Source organism: Giraffa tippelskirchi, chromosome 13 (assembly GCF_054371585.1).
Source record: "Giraffa tippelskirchi isolate mGirTip1 chromosome 13, T2T-mGirTip1v1.2.pri, whole genome shotgun sequence".
Taxonomy (NCBI): Eukaryota; Metazoa; Chordata; class Mammalia; order Artiodactyla; family Giraffidae; genus Giraffa; species Giraffa tippelskirchi.
In genome coordinates this window covers 5,731,073-5,746,469 of record NC_137287.1, presented here as the reverse complement: position 1 = coordinate 5,746,469, position 15,397 = coordinate 5,731,073, and the positions used below count along the sequence as shown (strand labels likewise).

General features: G+C 50.6%; 3 protein-coding genes across 7 annotated transcripts in view; 2 read left to right on the top strand and 1 right to left on the bottom strand.

The window, feature by feature from the left end:
- The window catches only part of ZNF3 (zinc finger protein 3), a 490,877-nt gene that overhangs the window by 79,580 nt on the left and 395,900 nt on the right, over nucleotides 1-15,397 (top strand). The window lies entirely within an intron of this gene.
- The window catches only part of AZGP1 (alpha-2-glycoprotein 1, zinc-binding), a 23,332-nt gene continuing 8,185 nt past the window's right edge, over nucleotides 251-15,397 (bottom strand). For 2 of the 5 annotated variants that reach the window (XM_081555909.1, XM_081555910.1), the window contains 5 exons: nucleotides 9,423-9,613; nucleotides 4,591-4,706; nucleotides 2,429-2,689; nucleotides 1,408-1,683; nucleotides 251-777 (listed from right to left, as the gene is read on the bottom strand). In XM_081555909.1, coding sequence (XP_081412035.1) covers nucleotides 482-777; nucleotides 1,408-1,683; nucleotides 2,429-2,689; nucleotides 4,591-4,657 — 900 coding nt within the window. In that variant the 5' untranslated portion in view covers nucleotides 4,658-4,706; nucleotides 9,423-9,613 and the 3' untranslated portion in view covers nucleotides 251-481. Of the gene's footprint in view, nucleotides 778-1,407; nucleotides 1,684-2,428; nucleotides 2,690-4,590; nucleotides 4,707-5,263; nucleotides 5,512-9,422; nucleotides 9,614-15,397 lie in introns of all 5 variants that reach the window. The other 3 variants (XM_081555907.1, XM_081555908.1, XM_081555911.1) reach the window with 3 other exon arrangements.
- GJC3 (gap junction protein gamma 3) overlaps nucleotides 14,520-15,397 on the top strand; it is a 6,033-nt gene continuing 5,155 nt past the window's right edge. Inside the window, exon 1 of the mRNA XM_081555913.1 lies at nucleotides 14,520-14,614. The gene's annotated coding sequence lies outside the window, so the exon portion shown is untranslated. The remainder of the gene's footprint in view (nucleotides 14,615-15,397) is intronic.

Genomic DNA, 15,397 nt, shown 5'->3' with positions numbered 1-15,397 from the left:
CTACAGGGAGCCGGGCTGCTGGGGAAACAAGTACAGAAGAGGCTTGGATTTGTATCAGAGAGACTGCAGAGTCCCACGGCCTCATGACCACTGGGGACATCAGCAGTGGGCATGCGTGAACGATGCCCATGGGACTGGGTGGTCGAGGCCACACTATGGTGATGAGATGCCCAGTAAACACTAAGAATTTCAGATGAATCCAGTGCTTGGAGAGGCAGGACTCATGACAAACTCTCACATTTCCACAGCATTTTGCAGTTTAAAAATAATCGTTCTATAAGGCGATGATGCTGATTTGATTTTGCAGATTACATAATGGGTTTTTTGCAAGGCTGGTTGGCGGTGAGTTGGCTCAGAGCCCGGCATTCAAGTCTTTCCTCTCGAATCCACCACCCGGAATCCACCGCCGTCCCCTGGGCCTGGGCCACTACATTCACAGCGTCTTGTAGCGCCCACCTCTCTCACGGCACAGAAAGGGTGACTACTGGGTTTGCTGCCGCGGGTCCCACGGGACAGTGAGGGGCTGGGCCAGGCTTCTGTGCTCCACGTGGCAGGAGTAAGGGGCTTGGTCCTCAGAGGGGACCCCCACCACCACCCAGGACTGGTAAGTGCCGTTGCCGCTGGGGAGCACGTCGCCCCCTGACTCAGCCTCCTGGGCGTCGCCGGCCCGAGTCCAGTGCAGCCCGATGCTTCGCGGGTAGAAGTCGTAGGCCAGGCACTTGAGTGTCCTCTTGTGTCCTGGGGCCGCATGGCCGGTGACTGACACAGAGGGAGACTCTGTGGAGGGACAGGGCGTGAATGCCAAGGGCCCGGCGTCTCCCTGCCCACGGCTCCCCACCCCAGGGTCAGGGATGAGCAGGGCTTCTCCTCGAAGGCCAAGGCCCCCCGCCACCCTTCCCGAGACCCTTCCCCACTTCTTCATGGGCCCTCTGCGGCCACTCTCTTCCCCGCCCAACTTCCAGCATGTATGACTTCTGAAGGTCAAGAAGTTGTGAACAGGCCAAACGTTTTTCTGTTCTCTCCCGCAAACATCCAAAACGGGCTCTGTGCCCCCACCCCCAGTCTCAGCCCCGCCTCTTAGTTCTGCCTCGGGCTCCCTCCATCCGCCCCATCCGGCCGACCCTTCCCTGCTCAGGGCCGCGACCCTCTTCCTCATTTCTTCTCCAGTCAGCCTCAGCTCCTGACAGCGGATCCTGAAACCCCTGTTTCCATCCTTGCGGGGCAGGCATTGCACACACCTGCCTTTTCTGCATGGCCAAGCTGGGCGGTGGCGTCACCGGGAGAAGTGACTCCGGGATCTGCCTGGGATGGTCCCCTGGGCGCCCACCTGTGGTCGCCCTGGTCTTTCCCGGCAGAGCTAGGGAAGGGCGGGGCGAGGGAGGGCGGGGCATAGGCAGCAGCGGGTACCTCGTCGGTCCAGGTGGGTCCTGCTGTAGGGCAGGTACCTCCGCAGCATCCCTGGGCACTCCTCTTCCAGGTAGGCCTTGGCCCGCTGCACGTAGACTGCCTCTGCCTCCCACTTCTGCTTGATGTCCTGAGCTGCTGGGTCCAGAGGCACCCAGGCTGGGATTTCTTTGTCGAACTTGATGAAGTCCCGGCCGTCGTAGGCGTACCCCCAGAACGCTCCGCTGCTTTCGTTATTCCGGAGCTCACAGCCGAATGCTCCCTGAAAGGTGTGAGACCCTGCGTCCTCCCCGCCCCCGCGCCCCGTGAAAGTCAGCCCGCTGGGCATCAGTTATGCCTAAAGAGCTCTTCCTCCTGCACAATCTGCCACCAAAAGCCTAGATAGCGGGGGCTTCCCTGATAGCACAAAAGTAAAGAAACCGCCTGCCAATGCAGGAGACGCAGGTTAGATCCCTGGGTCGCGTAGATCCCCTGGAGAAGGGAATGGCAACCCCACTCCAGCATTCTTGCCTGGGAAATCCCATGGACAGAGGAGCCTGGCGGGCTACAGTCCACGGGGTCTCAAAGAGTCAGGCAGGACTTAGGGACTAAATAATAAGACTAGACCAGCGAGCAGTGTGTCCACGGTCGAGTAGCTCGTGACTGGGGGAGCCACCACGTGAACCCAGGGCACACTGCAGGTCGCCTCACTCACCACCCCACAGCCCTGGGCAGGGGTGAGTCTGGCACACAGAGAGGGACCCGCCTTCGATGGACGGGGTTGTGGAGGGGAGAGCTCAGAGGTGCTCGGATTCGTCCTGACTCCGCCTTCGCTTCAGCGTGAGCTGAGGCCTGGGAGTGAGGACGAGGAGAGCAGGCAGGCAGGTTGAGTGTGGGATGCGGGAGAGGCACGCAGAAACAGCTGTGTGTTTCCGCCTGTGCTTCCCGAGCCTCCTTTGGGAGGGCCTGCTTCCATCCAGCTCACGGTTGCGGGGCTGCCTCTTGAGTGGAGCCCCTGCACCCCAGCAGCCCGTGGCCCACTGACCTTCTCTGTCCTTGTAGTAGTCCATGATGTCACTCAGGGTCTCCATGAAGATGTCCTCCCTGGCCCTCTGAAGGGCGCTCTCCGTCTCCCAGTCCTCCATTCCTTCCACCTGGCTCCACGGCGCCAGGGGCTCGGCCCTCCTGCCTTCGCTATCGTAGTGGAAGAAGGGCTGGTCATTGAGGTAGGCAATGGCCTGGAAGCTGGGGAAGCCTTCACGGGGCTTGGACAGCCCGGTGTAGAGGAAGCTCAGAGAGTAATTCCCTGTGAAAGGGGAGAAGGACTTGGAGGAGTGGCGTCCCTGCCGGTTGGGGGCAGCAGGGGGCCAGGAAGGGAGGGCACCGGGCCTCTTCCTCCTCAGCTCTATCTGCCTGCTGTCAGCCGCAGACTGCCGGAGCCTCCCTCAAGAGAAGGGGCAGCCTTCTGTCCCGGGGATGATAGTTCAGAGCCCATTGTGGACCTTCACTGCATCTCATCCTCTTGACAAATAAGCAGATAGTATCTCTCAGCCTCCTTGTAGGTGTATTGGGACCCTGTGGTTGAATTCTGTCAAAAGGAAGTGTGAGTGGGCATGATGTCTTTTGGCCCACGGCCCCATGAGCTGGTTTGCTCCATCTGTCTCTCCCGCTTTAGGCGATGGCTGTGGAGGCCACAGGATGAGACAGAAGAATCCCAAGATGTAAACAGCCTGGATCCCAGAGTCATCCTATGGAGGAGACTGCCTGATGTGTCTTCAATTTTACATGAGGACTTGGCTGATCTGTATTCAACGTCACATGAGCAAGGAATAAATATTTGATGGATTAAGCCACCCCAAACTTTGTTACTGGAGCATAGCCTAGTCGAACTGATGAATGCATGTATTTAGAAAGTGTCGGAAGGAGAATTTGCTAGAAAACTCAGGAAATGACCTAGAATAGCTTGGCACAGGGTAAGACCGGGATGGATTTCAGAATTCCCAGGGCTGTAACTTGCCCTTTGGTGTGAGGTGGAGACTGGGAGAGGGGGGATCATTCCCACAATCAATTCCATAATTAATTCAACCTATAACTCACATGGGTGTTAATCATGTTGGCGGTCGTATGGCAGAATCCTAGTTCAACTATTATTTTTGCTAATTACTTTCTAAATGTGATGACCGTTTAGCTCAGTAGACCTCAAGTAAAGCAGATTACCCTTCATAATGTGGGTGGGTCCCATCTAATCAGTTGAAGGACCCAAGGGGAAAGACTGAAGTCCTCTGAAGAAGAAATTCTGCCTCAGGTTGCCTTCAGATTCAAGACAGCAATGTCAGCTCTTCTCTGGGTTTCCAGCCTGCTGACCTGTCCTGCAGGTTTCTGACTTGCCAGCCCAGCCCTACAACTGTGTGAGCCAATTCCTTAAAATAAATATTTTTCTCCAAAGTCCTATTAGTTCTGTTTCTCTGGAGAACCCTGACTGGTAGAGTTTGGTGTAGACGGTGATTAACATTCTAAATGTGACTGACTGATTATTATAAAGTTAACATAAAACACATTTCTGACAGCTCATACATATAATGGATTTTAAACTTGCATGGTTTTATCTTACATTTTTTCATCCTGAAATTCTGTATGCCAGAGCCAGACTCATTTCCCTGTCCTGGAATAGGCCCTTATTCCTTCCAAGCTCCAGCCGGCTTCTTTCCTAGTCACCCACCTGCCTGGCCCAGAGGAGCAATATCTAAACCATGGAGTGAGGGATGAATTTTCTGCTGAAACCATCTCTCCAGTTAATCTGCCTTCACATCTGCCCCTTGGCGCCGCTCTCTCTCCCCCTGAGTCTCAGACAGGTCCGTCCAGTGGTCAGAGTGGGGGAAAGAATGAAAAGTTCTGCCTGCGTGGCTCCTGCTCTGTTTGGGCTGTGTGACCCTGGGCAGGTCACTCCACTTCTCTGGGTGTTAGTTTTTTCTATCCTGTAAATAAAGAGTTTTGGATTCTGATTCTTTAAGGTCTTACTTTGCCTGAGTCCAGAGGCTCCCTGAGTGCTTCTGGAAGTGGGTGAGTTGAGTTAGTGAACAGCCTGGGACACCCATTCCTGTACACTTGAGAATCCCAGCCACCTTGGGGCCCTTCTTGAGCCCATCTGTCCAGTTCATTACCTCCCCTCCATTCTTCTCCAAACCCACCCCTTGCTTCCTCACTCACCAGCCTGGGTCTCCTTGGGGACTGCAGGACCCAGAAGTAGCAGCAGGGACAGCAGGACAGGTACCATTGTGCTCACCGTCCGGCTGGAAGGTTCTGGACTTGCCCCAGTCCTGGAGCTGGGAGCAGACAGCATGGAGAATAGAGCCAGGTGTAGTTACAGGAATGGCTGGGCTCTGAGCCTGGCCAGGGGTGGGGCCAGGGAGGGGCAGGGATCCACAGGCCAATGAGAGGCGTCAGAAAGGGCTGAGAGTGAGAGAAGAGGGTGCACAGGCCAGGCTGGGTGGGTCTGTGCTCAGCGAGTCTACAGACCATCTGAACGTCGAGAGCTGAGACAGCTGATCTGGGGACCAGGGCTTTGGGTACCCCAGTGTGGAAGAATGCCAGTGGGCTGGGTGTGTGTGTGGCAAGTGGCAGGTTCCTGGGGCGTGTGTCACCCTTCCAGCCTCTTCTGACATCCCCACCCTGGGGCTCGTAGGGGGAGTTGGGTATTGTCAAGCCACGCTTCACCCCTCCCCGCTGGAAAAGCCTGGGCCTGGGCAGACCCCAGCCAGGGTGCAACCCCCACCCCACCCCACCCCACCCCCGCTGCTCTGCCAGAGCTCTGCCTCCCGGCCTTCTATGCCTGGGGGAGCCCCAGCATTTCCATCAGGGAAGCGGGCACAGCCAGAGGCACCTTGTGCAGCGCCCCCTGCAGCAGAACAGGTGCATGTGGCCCGGGCTCAGGGGAGCAGCCGCCCCCTCCCCGGACACCGTCTCAGGGGTCAGTGAAGCAGAGAAGCAGCTGCAGCGGACAACCCATCCTGGGGGTCTTGGTGGCTCCCGGGGGCAGTGGGGCAGCAGTAGGCCTGGGGGCGTCCAGCTTCCCCTGTGACGTCGGGTGGCAGCACAGGTGTACCCAGGACCAGTTGCACAGTGCAGTGCCTGGCAGCAAGGAGACAATCAATGAACATTTAGAAAAACAGATCAATGGATCCATGAGCAAAGACAAAAAGAGATGGCACCAGACCTACTTGAGGAGTACTGAGGCCGACTTGGTGGAAATGCATTGAACGGTTGGGCAGTGGGATGGTAAAAAGCAAAAGGGAGGCTCGAGTCAGAGTTTTGGGGCCACAATCCAATGGGCGCCCAGTGTCCAAGGAATGAGGCATATTCCTTGATTGTGTCTTTTCTGTCCCAGTCTGTGGCCTCTGCTCACCCATCCCTCTAGGTAGGCAGTTCTTAGCCTTTTATGCCATCTACTCAGGCTTCCCTGGTGGCTCACACGGTGAAGAACCCACACACAATGCAGGAGATCTGGGTTCGATCCCTGGATTCGGAAGATTCCCCTGGAGGAGGGCATTGCAACCCACTCCAGTGTTCTTGCCTTGTCCTGTCCTCATGGACAGAAGAGCCCGGTGGGCTACAGTTCTTGGGGTCACAAAGAGTCAGACATTACTGAGCGACGAAGCACAGCACAGCACAGCCATCTTCTCCCTTGCTAGTTATTCTCAAGATAATTATTATTTTTTAATGTTAACATTTTATTTATTTATAAAAGAAATTTTTATGATGCTGAAGCAGAAACTCCAATACTTTGGCCACCTGATGCGAAGAACTGACTCATTAGAAAAGACCCTGATGCTGGGAAAGATTGAAGGTGGGAGGAGAAGGGGACAGCAAAGGATAAGATGGTTGGATGGCATCACCACTTGATGGACACAAGTTTGAGCAAACTCCGGGAGTTGGTGATGGACAGGGAAGCTTGGCGTGCTGCAGTCCATGGGGTCACAAAGAGTCGGACACGACTGAGCGACTGTACTGACCGATAAAATAAATTAAAAAATTTCCTTCAAGATAATTTTTTTTTTGGTTGCTCCATGCGGATCTTAATTCCCCAACCAGGGATTGAACCGAAGCTCTCAGCAGCGAGAGCACAGAGCCCTAACCAGTGGACCGCCAGAGAATTCCCAAGACAATGTTTAATGCATAAAATAAAACATAGGTTGCAGAGAAAGCCCATCACATGCAAATGCAGGTTTTTCCATGCGCTCCTGGGGGTTGATGGGCTGTCTGCAGCGGGGTCCCTCAAACACAGAGCAACAAGCTCTTCTAAAATGGCTGAGGAACTGTTGAGAAGGAGGTAATTTGTGGCAATGAGCCCCTCCTTGGGGGGGGGTTATCCTCAACTGCACTTGATGATGGTCCCACCTGCTGGAGAATCCGTTGGTGGGCCTTTGCTGGGTGGGCAGGAGGTGGCCGCGGCAGGACCATACTTGGCTCTCTGGACCCCTCCTTCCTCCCTGCAGTGCCCAGTCACTGCCGATGGCCCTGCCCTGCCCTTGGGTTGCTTCTCTTTGTCAGGATCTTGCCACCCTCATATCTCGGCTGTCTCACAGCTGACTGGTCAGGAACAATCTTCTGCCTCTTCTTGGCAAGCTGTCTTAGGCGTCCCCTGAAATCCGAACCCCTCCAGGAAGTTTCTCTGGCTGTCTGAGTGGCTGTGTGCCCTCTCCTTGTCCCCACTCCTGGCCAGGACTCAGGTCTTCTGAGGTTTGCGCCCCTTGCCCACCCCGGCCCGCGTCTCCTGTGGTATAGGTGGCGTGGGTCTCACATTCCAATTGGCCTCAGCCCTGGCCTGTTCACGGGGACCCTTGATCTCCTCGCTGATCTAAAAATTTCCTCCTGTCATGTTATTCTTTATTTGTTCAAAGGTCAGAAGTTACTTTGAAATATCACTTGCTGTGTTATTTCCTTCTGAGTTACTTGGTTCCTCTTCCATGACTAATTATTATTATTTTAAACATTTATTGATTTATTTGGCTGCACTGGGTCTGCGTGCAGCACACGGAATCTTTAGTCCTGGTATGCAAACTCTAAGTTGCGGCATGTGGGACCTAGTTCCCTAACTGGGGACTGATCTCAGGCCCCCCGCGTTGGGAGCACAGGGTCTTACCACTAAGCCACTAGGGAACCCGCATGACTAATTATTTAGGATGGCATTTCCATGGATTGTCTACCGAGTACGGGGTGAGAAAAAACACGGCTATGAGACAGAACTATAGGACCGTGGCGTTTATCCAGGCCAGTGTCTCCCTGGGGAGCTCAGGACAGAATCCAGATGTAGGCCTTTCTCTTCTTCTTCTTTTTAAAAAATATTTATTTACTTTGCTGAGTCAGGTCTTATTCGTGGCACTCGAGACCTTTCGTTGTGGCGCACAGACTCTCTAGTTGTGGCACAGGGGCTCAGGAGCTGTGTGTGGGCTTAGTTGTTCCTCGGTGTGTGGGATCTTAGTTCTCCGACCAGGGATTGAACCTGTGCCACGGCAGTGAGAGCACAGAGTTCTAACCACTGGACCGTCAGGGAATTCCTGCACAATTTTTGTTTTAAATAAACTTCCACACTGTTACTTCCAATCACATGCTCTTTTTGCAATTCTTCCCTTTTCCCGTTAATTATTTTTCAGTCAAAATTCTTTGCTTAAGACCATAAGTATTTTTTTTTCAATGTTTGGTTTATGCAAAGTCATATGGTTTTTAAAAATATTTTCCCCTTATTTTTCACGCAATGATTTTTCATATCTTCTAGCTGGTTACTTTGAAGACATTTACCTCCTTGTCTCTCAATGCTTTCTTGACGTTTCATTATTAAGCCAACATCCTGGAAAATGATGATTCTCCCTCATTCTTTCTTAGGCTTCACCACACATGTCCATTTCCCATCATCCATCCCCGCAATAAAATACCTTGCATGAGAACTTAGGTTAGATCTTCATTCTTTCACTATTATGACTGTAACACACTCACAGCTCTGCTGCATAGTGACCTATAATCATTTTACTTTCTCACACAACTTTTTATTTTTAATGAAGCTGAAGCACAAGCTGGAATCAAGATTGCCAGGAGAAATATCAGTAACCTCAGATATGCAGGTAACACCACCCTTATGGCAGAAAGTGAAGAAGAACTAAAGAGCCTGTTGATGAAGGTGAAAAACGAGAGTGAAAAAGTTGGCTTGAAGCTCAGCATTCAGAAAACTAAGATCATGGCATCCGGTCCCATCACTTCATGGCAAATAGATGGGGAAACAGTGGAAACAGTGGCTGACTTTATTTTTCTGGGCTCCAAAATTACTGCAGATGGTGACTGCAGCCATGAAATTAAAAGACCCTTACTCCTTGGAAGGAAGGTTATGACCAACCTAGACAGCATATTGAAAAGCAGAGACATCACTTTGTCAACAAACGTCCGTCTAGTCAAGGCTATGGTTTTTCCAGTGGTCATGTATGGATGTGAGAGTTGGACTATAAAGAAAGCTGAGTGTAGAAGAATTGATGCTTTTGAACTGTGGTGTTGGAGAAGACTCTTAAGAGTCCCTTGGACTGCAAGGAGATCCAACCAGTCCATCCTAAAGGAGATCAGTCCTGGGTGTTCACTGGAAGGACTGATGTTGAAGCTGAAACTCCAATACTTTGGCCACCTGATGCAAAGAGATGACTCTTTTGAAAAGACCCTGATGCTGGGAAAGATTGAGGGCAGGAAGAGAAGGGGCCAACGAGGATGAGATGGTTGGATGGCATCACTGACTCAATGGACATGGGTTTGGGTGGACTCCGGGAGTTGGTGATGGAGAGGGAGGCCTGGCGTGCTGCAGTTCATGGGGTCGCAAAGAGTCAGACATGACTGAGCGACTGAACTGAACTGATGGTTATTACTTTTCTATGTTCTTATTCAACTGCCTCACCAGTCATATGAATCTCATCACAAGACATTCAGGAATCTTGGGTTTAGACAGGTTGCTCTCCACACCTGAGATCTCCCTTCATCCTCGTCACCCTGGCAACTCCATCTCTCACCTGTGTGGTACCTTCTATGTCCCAGAGATCATATATAGCTTCCCAGGACCAGCTTGTCTGCCTTCTGTCTAGGTGACGTAGTCTCCCAGGCCCAGGGCCGTGGAATCCGATTCTTTCCTTCTCCTGACTCCTCCTCCACCCTTGTTCCTGGTGGTCTCTCACTCTCCTCCCAAGCAGACAGATCCATCTAGCTGTGGAGAAAGGGAGGGAGGGAGGGAGAGAGAGAAGAAAGCTTTCTCCTCCCACCACTGGGAGGGGGCAGAGAGGCCAGGCCCCCTTCTGCCCCCCACCCTTGGGTGACCCCTGCACCCCAGGCACCCTCCTGCTCTAGGGCTTGGCACGTTTCATCAGCATATGGCTGTGGGAGGAGGCCGGTCTCATCTGGTGGGAGGAGGGAGACAAAGAAGGCCTTGTCTGGTAGAATAAAGAAGTGGGATGATTTCTTGGCATCCTTGGGGGCTCCCTTCCTGGCACCAATCCTTAGAAACTTACTGTGAAAGAGAAGTTTGTCTTGGTGCCTTAAGGTCCTGTCAGAAGCTTAGAAAGAATTGGGCAGAAGCCCCCTCCCCCAACCTCCAGCACCAACCTTAACCTCCTCCCCTGATACCCACACTGCCCAGGGCACTGTGGACATTTATAAATGGAGGCATTGAGGAATCGGGAGAAATCCAGGCAACTTTGAAAAGTGTGCCTGTTCCCCGAGTCCTGTGTTTCTCCCCACTTTCCACCCCCTCTTCAGTTAGACAAGGAGTCTTGTCACTGGGTCTGGACTGTCTGCGAGGCCCCGAAAGGTGGGCTCCCAGTTCTGATTTTCCCGGGAGGTGACCACATGCCATTAGCAGAGATGAGCAGAAGGCCCCTGACTCAGTGGCTCCTTCTTGAGTTGTGGCTTAGCGGAGGGGAAAGTCGGACTCTAGAGCCACCCTTGGTTCCCATCCTGCCTCTTCCACTCGCTGCCTGAGTGACCTTCACAAGTGATTCAAACTGTCTGGGCCTCGGTTTCCTTGCTAGTCATCTAACTCAGTTATTAGGAGTGTAAATGTTTAGGGTTTGATGAATTGGTCCCTTTATAATAATTGAATGACCTCTTTATCCCTGGTAATATTTTTGCTATGAAACTTAATTTGATATTAATAATGCCCCTCAGGATTTCTTTTGGTTTGTGTTAGCATAGTATATTTTTCCATCCTTTTACTTCTAGTCCACATATGAAATTAAAAAGTGGGTTAGGGACTTCCCTGGTGGCTCAGAGGTGGAGAATCTGCCTGCCAATGCAGGAGACCCGGGTTCGATCCCTGATCCAGGAATTTCTCACATGCCGCGGAGCAGCAAGCCTGTGCACCACCACAAGAGAAGCCACTGCAATGAGAAGCCCCAGCACCACAACTCGAGAGTGGCCCCACCCGCTGCAACTAGAGAAAAGCCTGCACAGCAACGAAGACCCAGCACAGTCACAAATAAAGAAAGAAAATTATAAAGTGGGTTATTTGTACTTAGCATAGGAGTAGGTCTTGCTTTACTCAGTCTGTCTCTCTACCTATAAATTGAAGTGGCTTGACCATTTACACCTCATGTGGTTATTTACATGGTTAAATTCAAACCTCCCATGTTGCCATCTGTTTGCTATTTGTCTCATCTGCTTTATTTGTTCCCTTTCTTTCCTCTTCTGCCTTCTTTTGGATGAACTAATCATATGTTTATAATTCTACGTTGTCTCCTTAGTTGCCCATTAGCTACAATCCTTTCTTGACTGTATAATACTGTACACTTTACATTTTCATCTTATCGCAGTTTACCTGCAAGGGATATCAGACCATAACATACAGTATAAGAGTCTTGCAAAACATACTCCGATTTTTCTCCTCCTGGCCTGTATGCAACATGGGGTCACAGCATACTCTGCCATGCTCTCGCCACAGGTGAAGTCTATAAAGTCAATCTATAGACTTAGCAAAGTCCGTCTATAAAGTCTAGAAAAGGAGGGAACTCTTGCATTCCTGGCTTCATGGCCCCTATGTTATACACCTGAAACATATAATAATGCACAGCAACTATACTTCAATAAAAAAAAGGAAGAAAAAAAAAGAGTTTAACCCTAAACAGTTCCCTGGTAGAACTACCAAAGGTTGTACTTCAAGAAGAGAAAAATTTAGCACGCCTATGTTCACAGCAGCATTACTCACAATAACCAAGAGGTGGAAACAACCCAACAATCCATCAATGGATGAATGGATAAACAAAATGTCGCACATACATACATACAGTGGAATAGTATTCAACCTCAGAAAGGACTGAAGTTCTGATAGATGTTACAACATGAATGAACCTTGAAGGCAGAGAGTTGGACTATGAAGGAAGCTGAGAACAGAAGAATTGATGCTTTTGAGCTGTGGTGTTGGAGAAGACTCTTGAGAGTCCCTTGGACTGCAAGGAGATCCAACCAGTCCGTCCTAAAGGAGATCAGTCCTGGGTGTTCATTGGAAGGACTGATGTTGAAGCTGAAACTCCAATACTTCGGCCACCTGATGCGAAGAGCTGACTCATTGGAAAAGATCCTGATGCTGGGAAGGATTGGGGGCAGGAGAAGGGGACGACAGAGGATGAAATGGCTGGATGGCATCACCGACTCGATGGACATGAGTTTGGGTGGACTCCGGGAGTTGGTGATGGAGAGGGAGGCCTGGCGTGCTGGGATTCATGGGGTCACAAAGAGTCGGACACAACTGAGCAACTGAACTAAACTGAACTGAACTGAAAATAAGGTAGTCACAAATGCTGTATGATTCTACTGATGTGAAGAGGCTAAAGTAGTCAAATTCATAGGAATAGAAAACGGAATGGCGTTTGCCAGGGGCTGAAGGGAGGGAGAAATGGGGACAAAATTCCAGTTTTGAGAGATGAAAGAGTCTTGGAAATCCACTGAACCATAATGTGAACATATTTAACATGATTGAACTGAACACAAGATAGTGAAGATGAACACACACGCGTGTGCACACACACACACACACACACACATGGAGAAGGAGAATAAGATTTAATCCAGAAGGAAGGTATGACATTCAAGAAGCAACCAGAGCAAAGAAACTGGTAAAGATGTTGTTAAATTTAAATAAGAATTGAGTTAAATATTCTGTCTGCAATGCTGAGAATGGATTAGGGGTGGACAAGTCTAGAAACAGAAGCCATTTCAGTAATTCAGTCTTCAACTAAGGCGTCTTCTTAATTCAAGGGACAGAAGCTCCACAACCGGTAGACTGATAAGATGTGCTCAATGAAGGGGAAGCTGTCAGTGATAACATCAAAGGTTTTGGTTGGGATCCAGGGTGGATGGCAGAATTAGTTATTAAGATGTGGAAAATGTAAGCAGAGGATTTTTATTTTCATCAGGGTATGAAATTATAGTGGATTTACCATTAATAGGTCTTTAAAGGCTGGTAATTTGAAATATGAGCAGGCTAGTGGCATAGTAGAGTTTAGGGGTTTGCTATCTGCAGCCAGATTGCTTATCCAAATCCCAGCTTCTCCATTCACTAGTTGGTTGACCTTTTATAAGTTACTTAACTTCTCAGTTCTTTATTTCTCTCTTATATAAGAGGATAGTAATAGCATGTACTTCATAAGGTTGTTATGAAGTATGAGTTAATAAGCATTTAGCACTTATAATATCCATCACTTACTATGCACTGAATAAATGTTGGTGTAAGAAGACATTGGAAATTTGGACTGAGATTTGTCCAATCTCAGTTTGTCCAACATTTTCCAATGTTTTGGAAAATACAATACTTAAGACATTCTAAAGCGATTGCTAGTCTGAGATGCAGTATTTCAAAGGAAAACAAATGAACAGCAATTATGTCACTCTTAATCTCTATGCCCACATCTAAGTTTGGCAGAATTGTTGGAAATTAGAGGCAAAGAGGGCTAACTCTGGAGAGAAGCTACTTTGTTGTTGTTGGTATCTTCAGTTTAAATTTTTATTTTGGCCACGCTGAGAGGCATGTGGGATCTTAGTAGTTCCCCAACCAGGGATTGAACCTGCACCCCTGCAGTAGAAGCACGGAGTCTGAACCACGGGACCACCAGGGAAGACTCTGGAGAGAAGCTGCTTGAGAAAGGGATATGCTTTTAGTTCCTCCCAATGGAAAGGGCTGAGAGAGGATGCTGCCTCCTGCCTGAATCTCATGCCTAGTCAGAGTCCAACGCGTGGACTCTGGACTGATAAAGAGGCAAGAAATAGGACATCCAGCAGATGAACGGAAGGTGGTGTGGTTGTGCTGGATACAGCCTATGTGCCGAGAGGTTTTTGGCCCTCGAGATGCATCCGTATTTCCTGTGGACCAGATGTGAGCAGAAGAGAGCCAGTGAGAGGTTTCTGAAGTCCTGCCGAATAGCATCCCCCGGAGGAGTGAACAGGCTTCAAAAGTAAAACACTCATTTGAGAATTCTCTGGCGGTCCAGTGGTTAGGGCGCCATGCTCTCACTGCAGAGGGCCGGGGTTCAATCCCTGGTTGGGGAACTGAGATCCCTAAAACCATGCAGTGTGGGCCCCCTCTGCAAAAAAAAAGAAAAAAATTCATCTGGCAAACTGTCAAAAAGATCAAGTGACTTAAAAGGTGAAGATTATCAAGCTGGACTTGAACTTCTCTGTAATAATATTAAATGCTAGAAAATAGTGGCACGATGCCCCGCATCTCCACAGGGGCGGTATCTGGAACTCAGGTGTTGGAATTCTCCCAGGGTTTGGGCTCCCTGACCTGCTGAGAGGACCTGGAGCAGGTAGACGCCCATCGGGCTGGGGGAGGCCCGTGCTATTTCTCCCAGCCAAGACAACCCTGTGGAATGTTCTCTGTTGTTGCCTGCCAGCCCCCACACTGAAAAGATGCCGAAGCCTCTGCCTCCTTTCAGATGATCTCCCCGTTTCAGTTCACATAGACCATGTACCCCTCACCCTTGACAACAGAGGGTTGTTCTCTGGAGTCCACTCTTTAGCAGCCGGGCTGCCTGACCCTCTGGCTGCATTTCTTTGACCCTGCGCTAAGGCTGCCAGGAATGACAAGGGGTGGGGGAAGGAGTGGGTGGTGGAGGGAGGCAGGGCCTGGGGGAGAGCGAGGACCCTGCAGCCTCAGGCCTGAGGGCTCTTCTCTCTGCCTCTTTCCTCTGCTGCGGGTGCTTTGGCTCGAAGCTGCCAGGTGAGTGCTGGGGCAGCGCAAACCTGGGCTGGCCCAGGGCCTGGGGTGGTGGAGGGGGCCACCCGGGCTCTGGGCTGCGCAGTTGCAATTCTAATGCACACACCCACACTGGGGTATCATTAACATTCAGACTTGACTCTTGACTCGCTAAGCCTGGGATGTGGCCTGAGGTTCTGCACACTTGGTGATGCCAGGGCTGCTGCACCCTTAACCACCCTCTAGCAAAAGATCTAGAGTGTTTTCAAGGCCAGGTGGGGCGAGCTGGCGGCAGGGGGCTGGGCCCAGCACTGGCCTCAGTGGACCTCCTTCCCTTACGACTATGTCGAGTCTTAACTCTCTCCAGAGGTGGCTTCTGCCATCTGTGGAATCCTGAAATTTTTCTCCCCCCGAAAAAAAGAGATGCTCAGAAAAATTCGTAACAAAATCATGATGGAATTTAAAAATATATATATTTGAAAATCTCCTCAAACTCTGGGCTTTCCTTGTTCTCCCACCTCTTGAGCTCATAGGAACTGCTAGGTCTTGACAGGGTTTAGATCCTGCCAACCCCCTCTCGAATAAATTGATTTGCCAATGATTTCTCCCCTCCCAGAAACAGAGTGGTGTCTCGAGCTTCCTCAACAATGCTGAGCCCTCAGTTCCCTAGGTCCCATAGTTTGGCCTGGGGTCTCTGACCCTTTGTGGGTAAAGATATGTTTCTAGGAGGAGGGAGAGGGTCTCAGAGAATGAGAGGGGTGGGCAGGGGATGGCTGGAATCGATGGGAAAAGCAGGCGGTCCCAGGA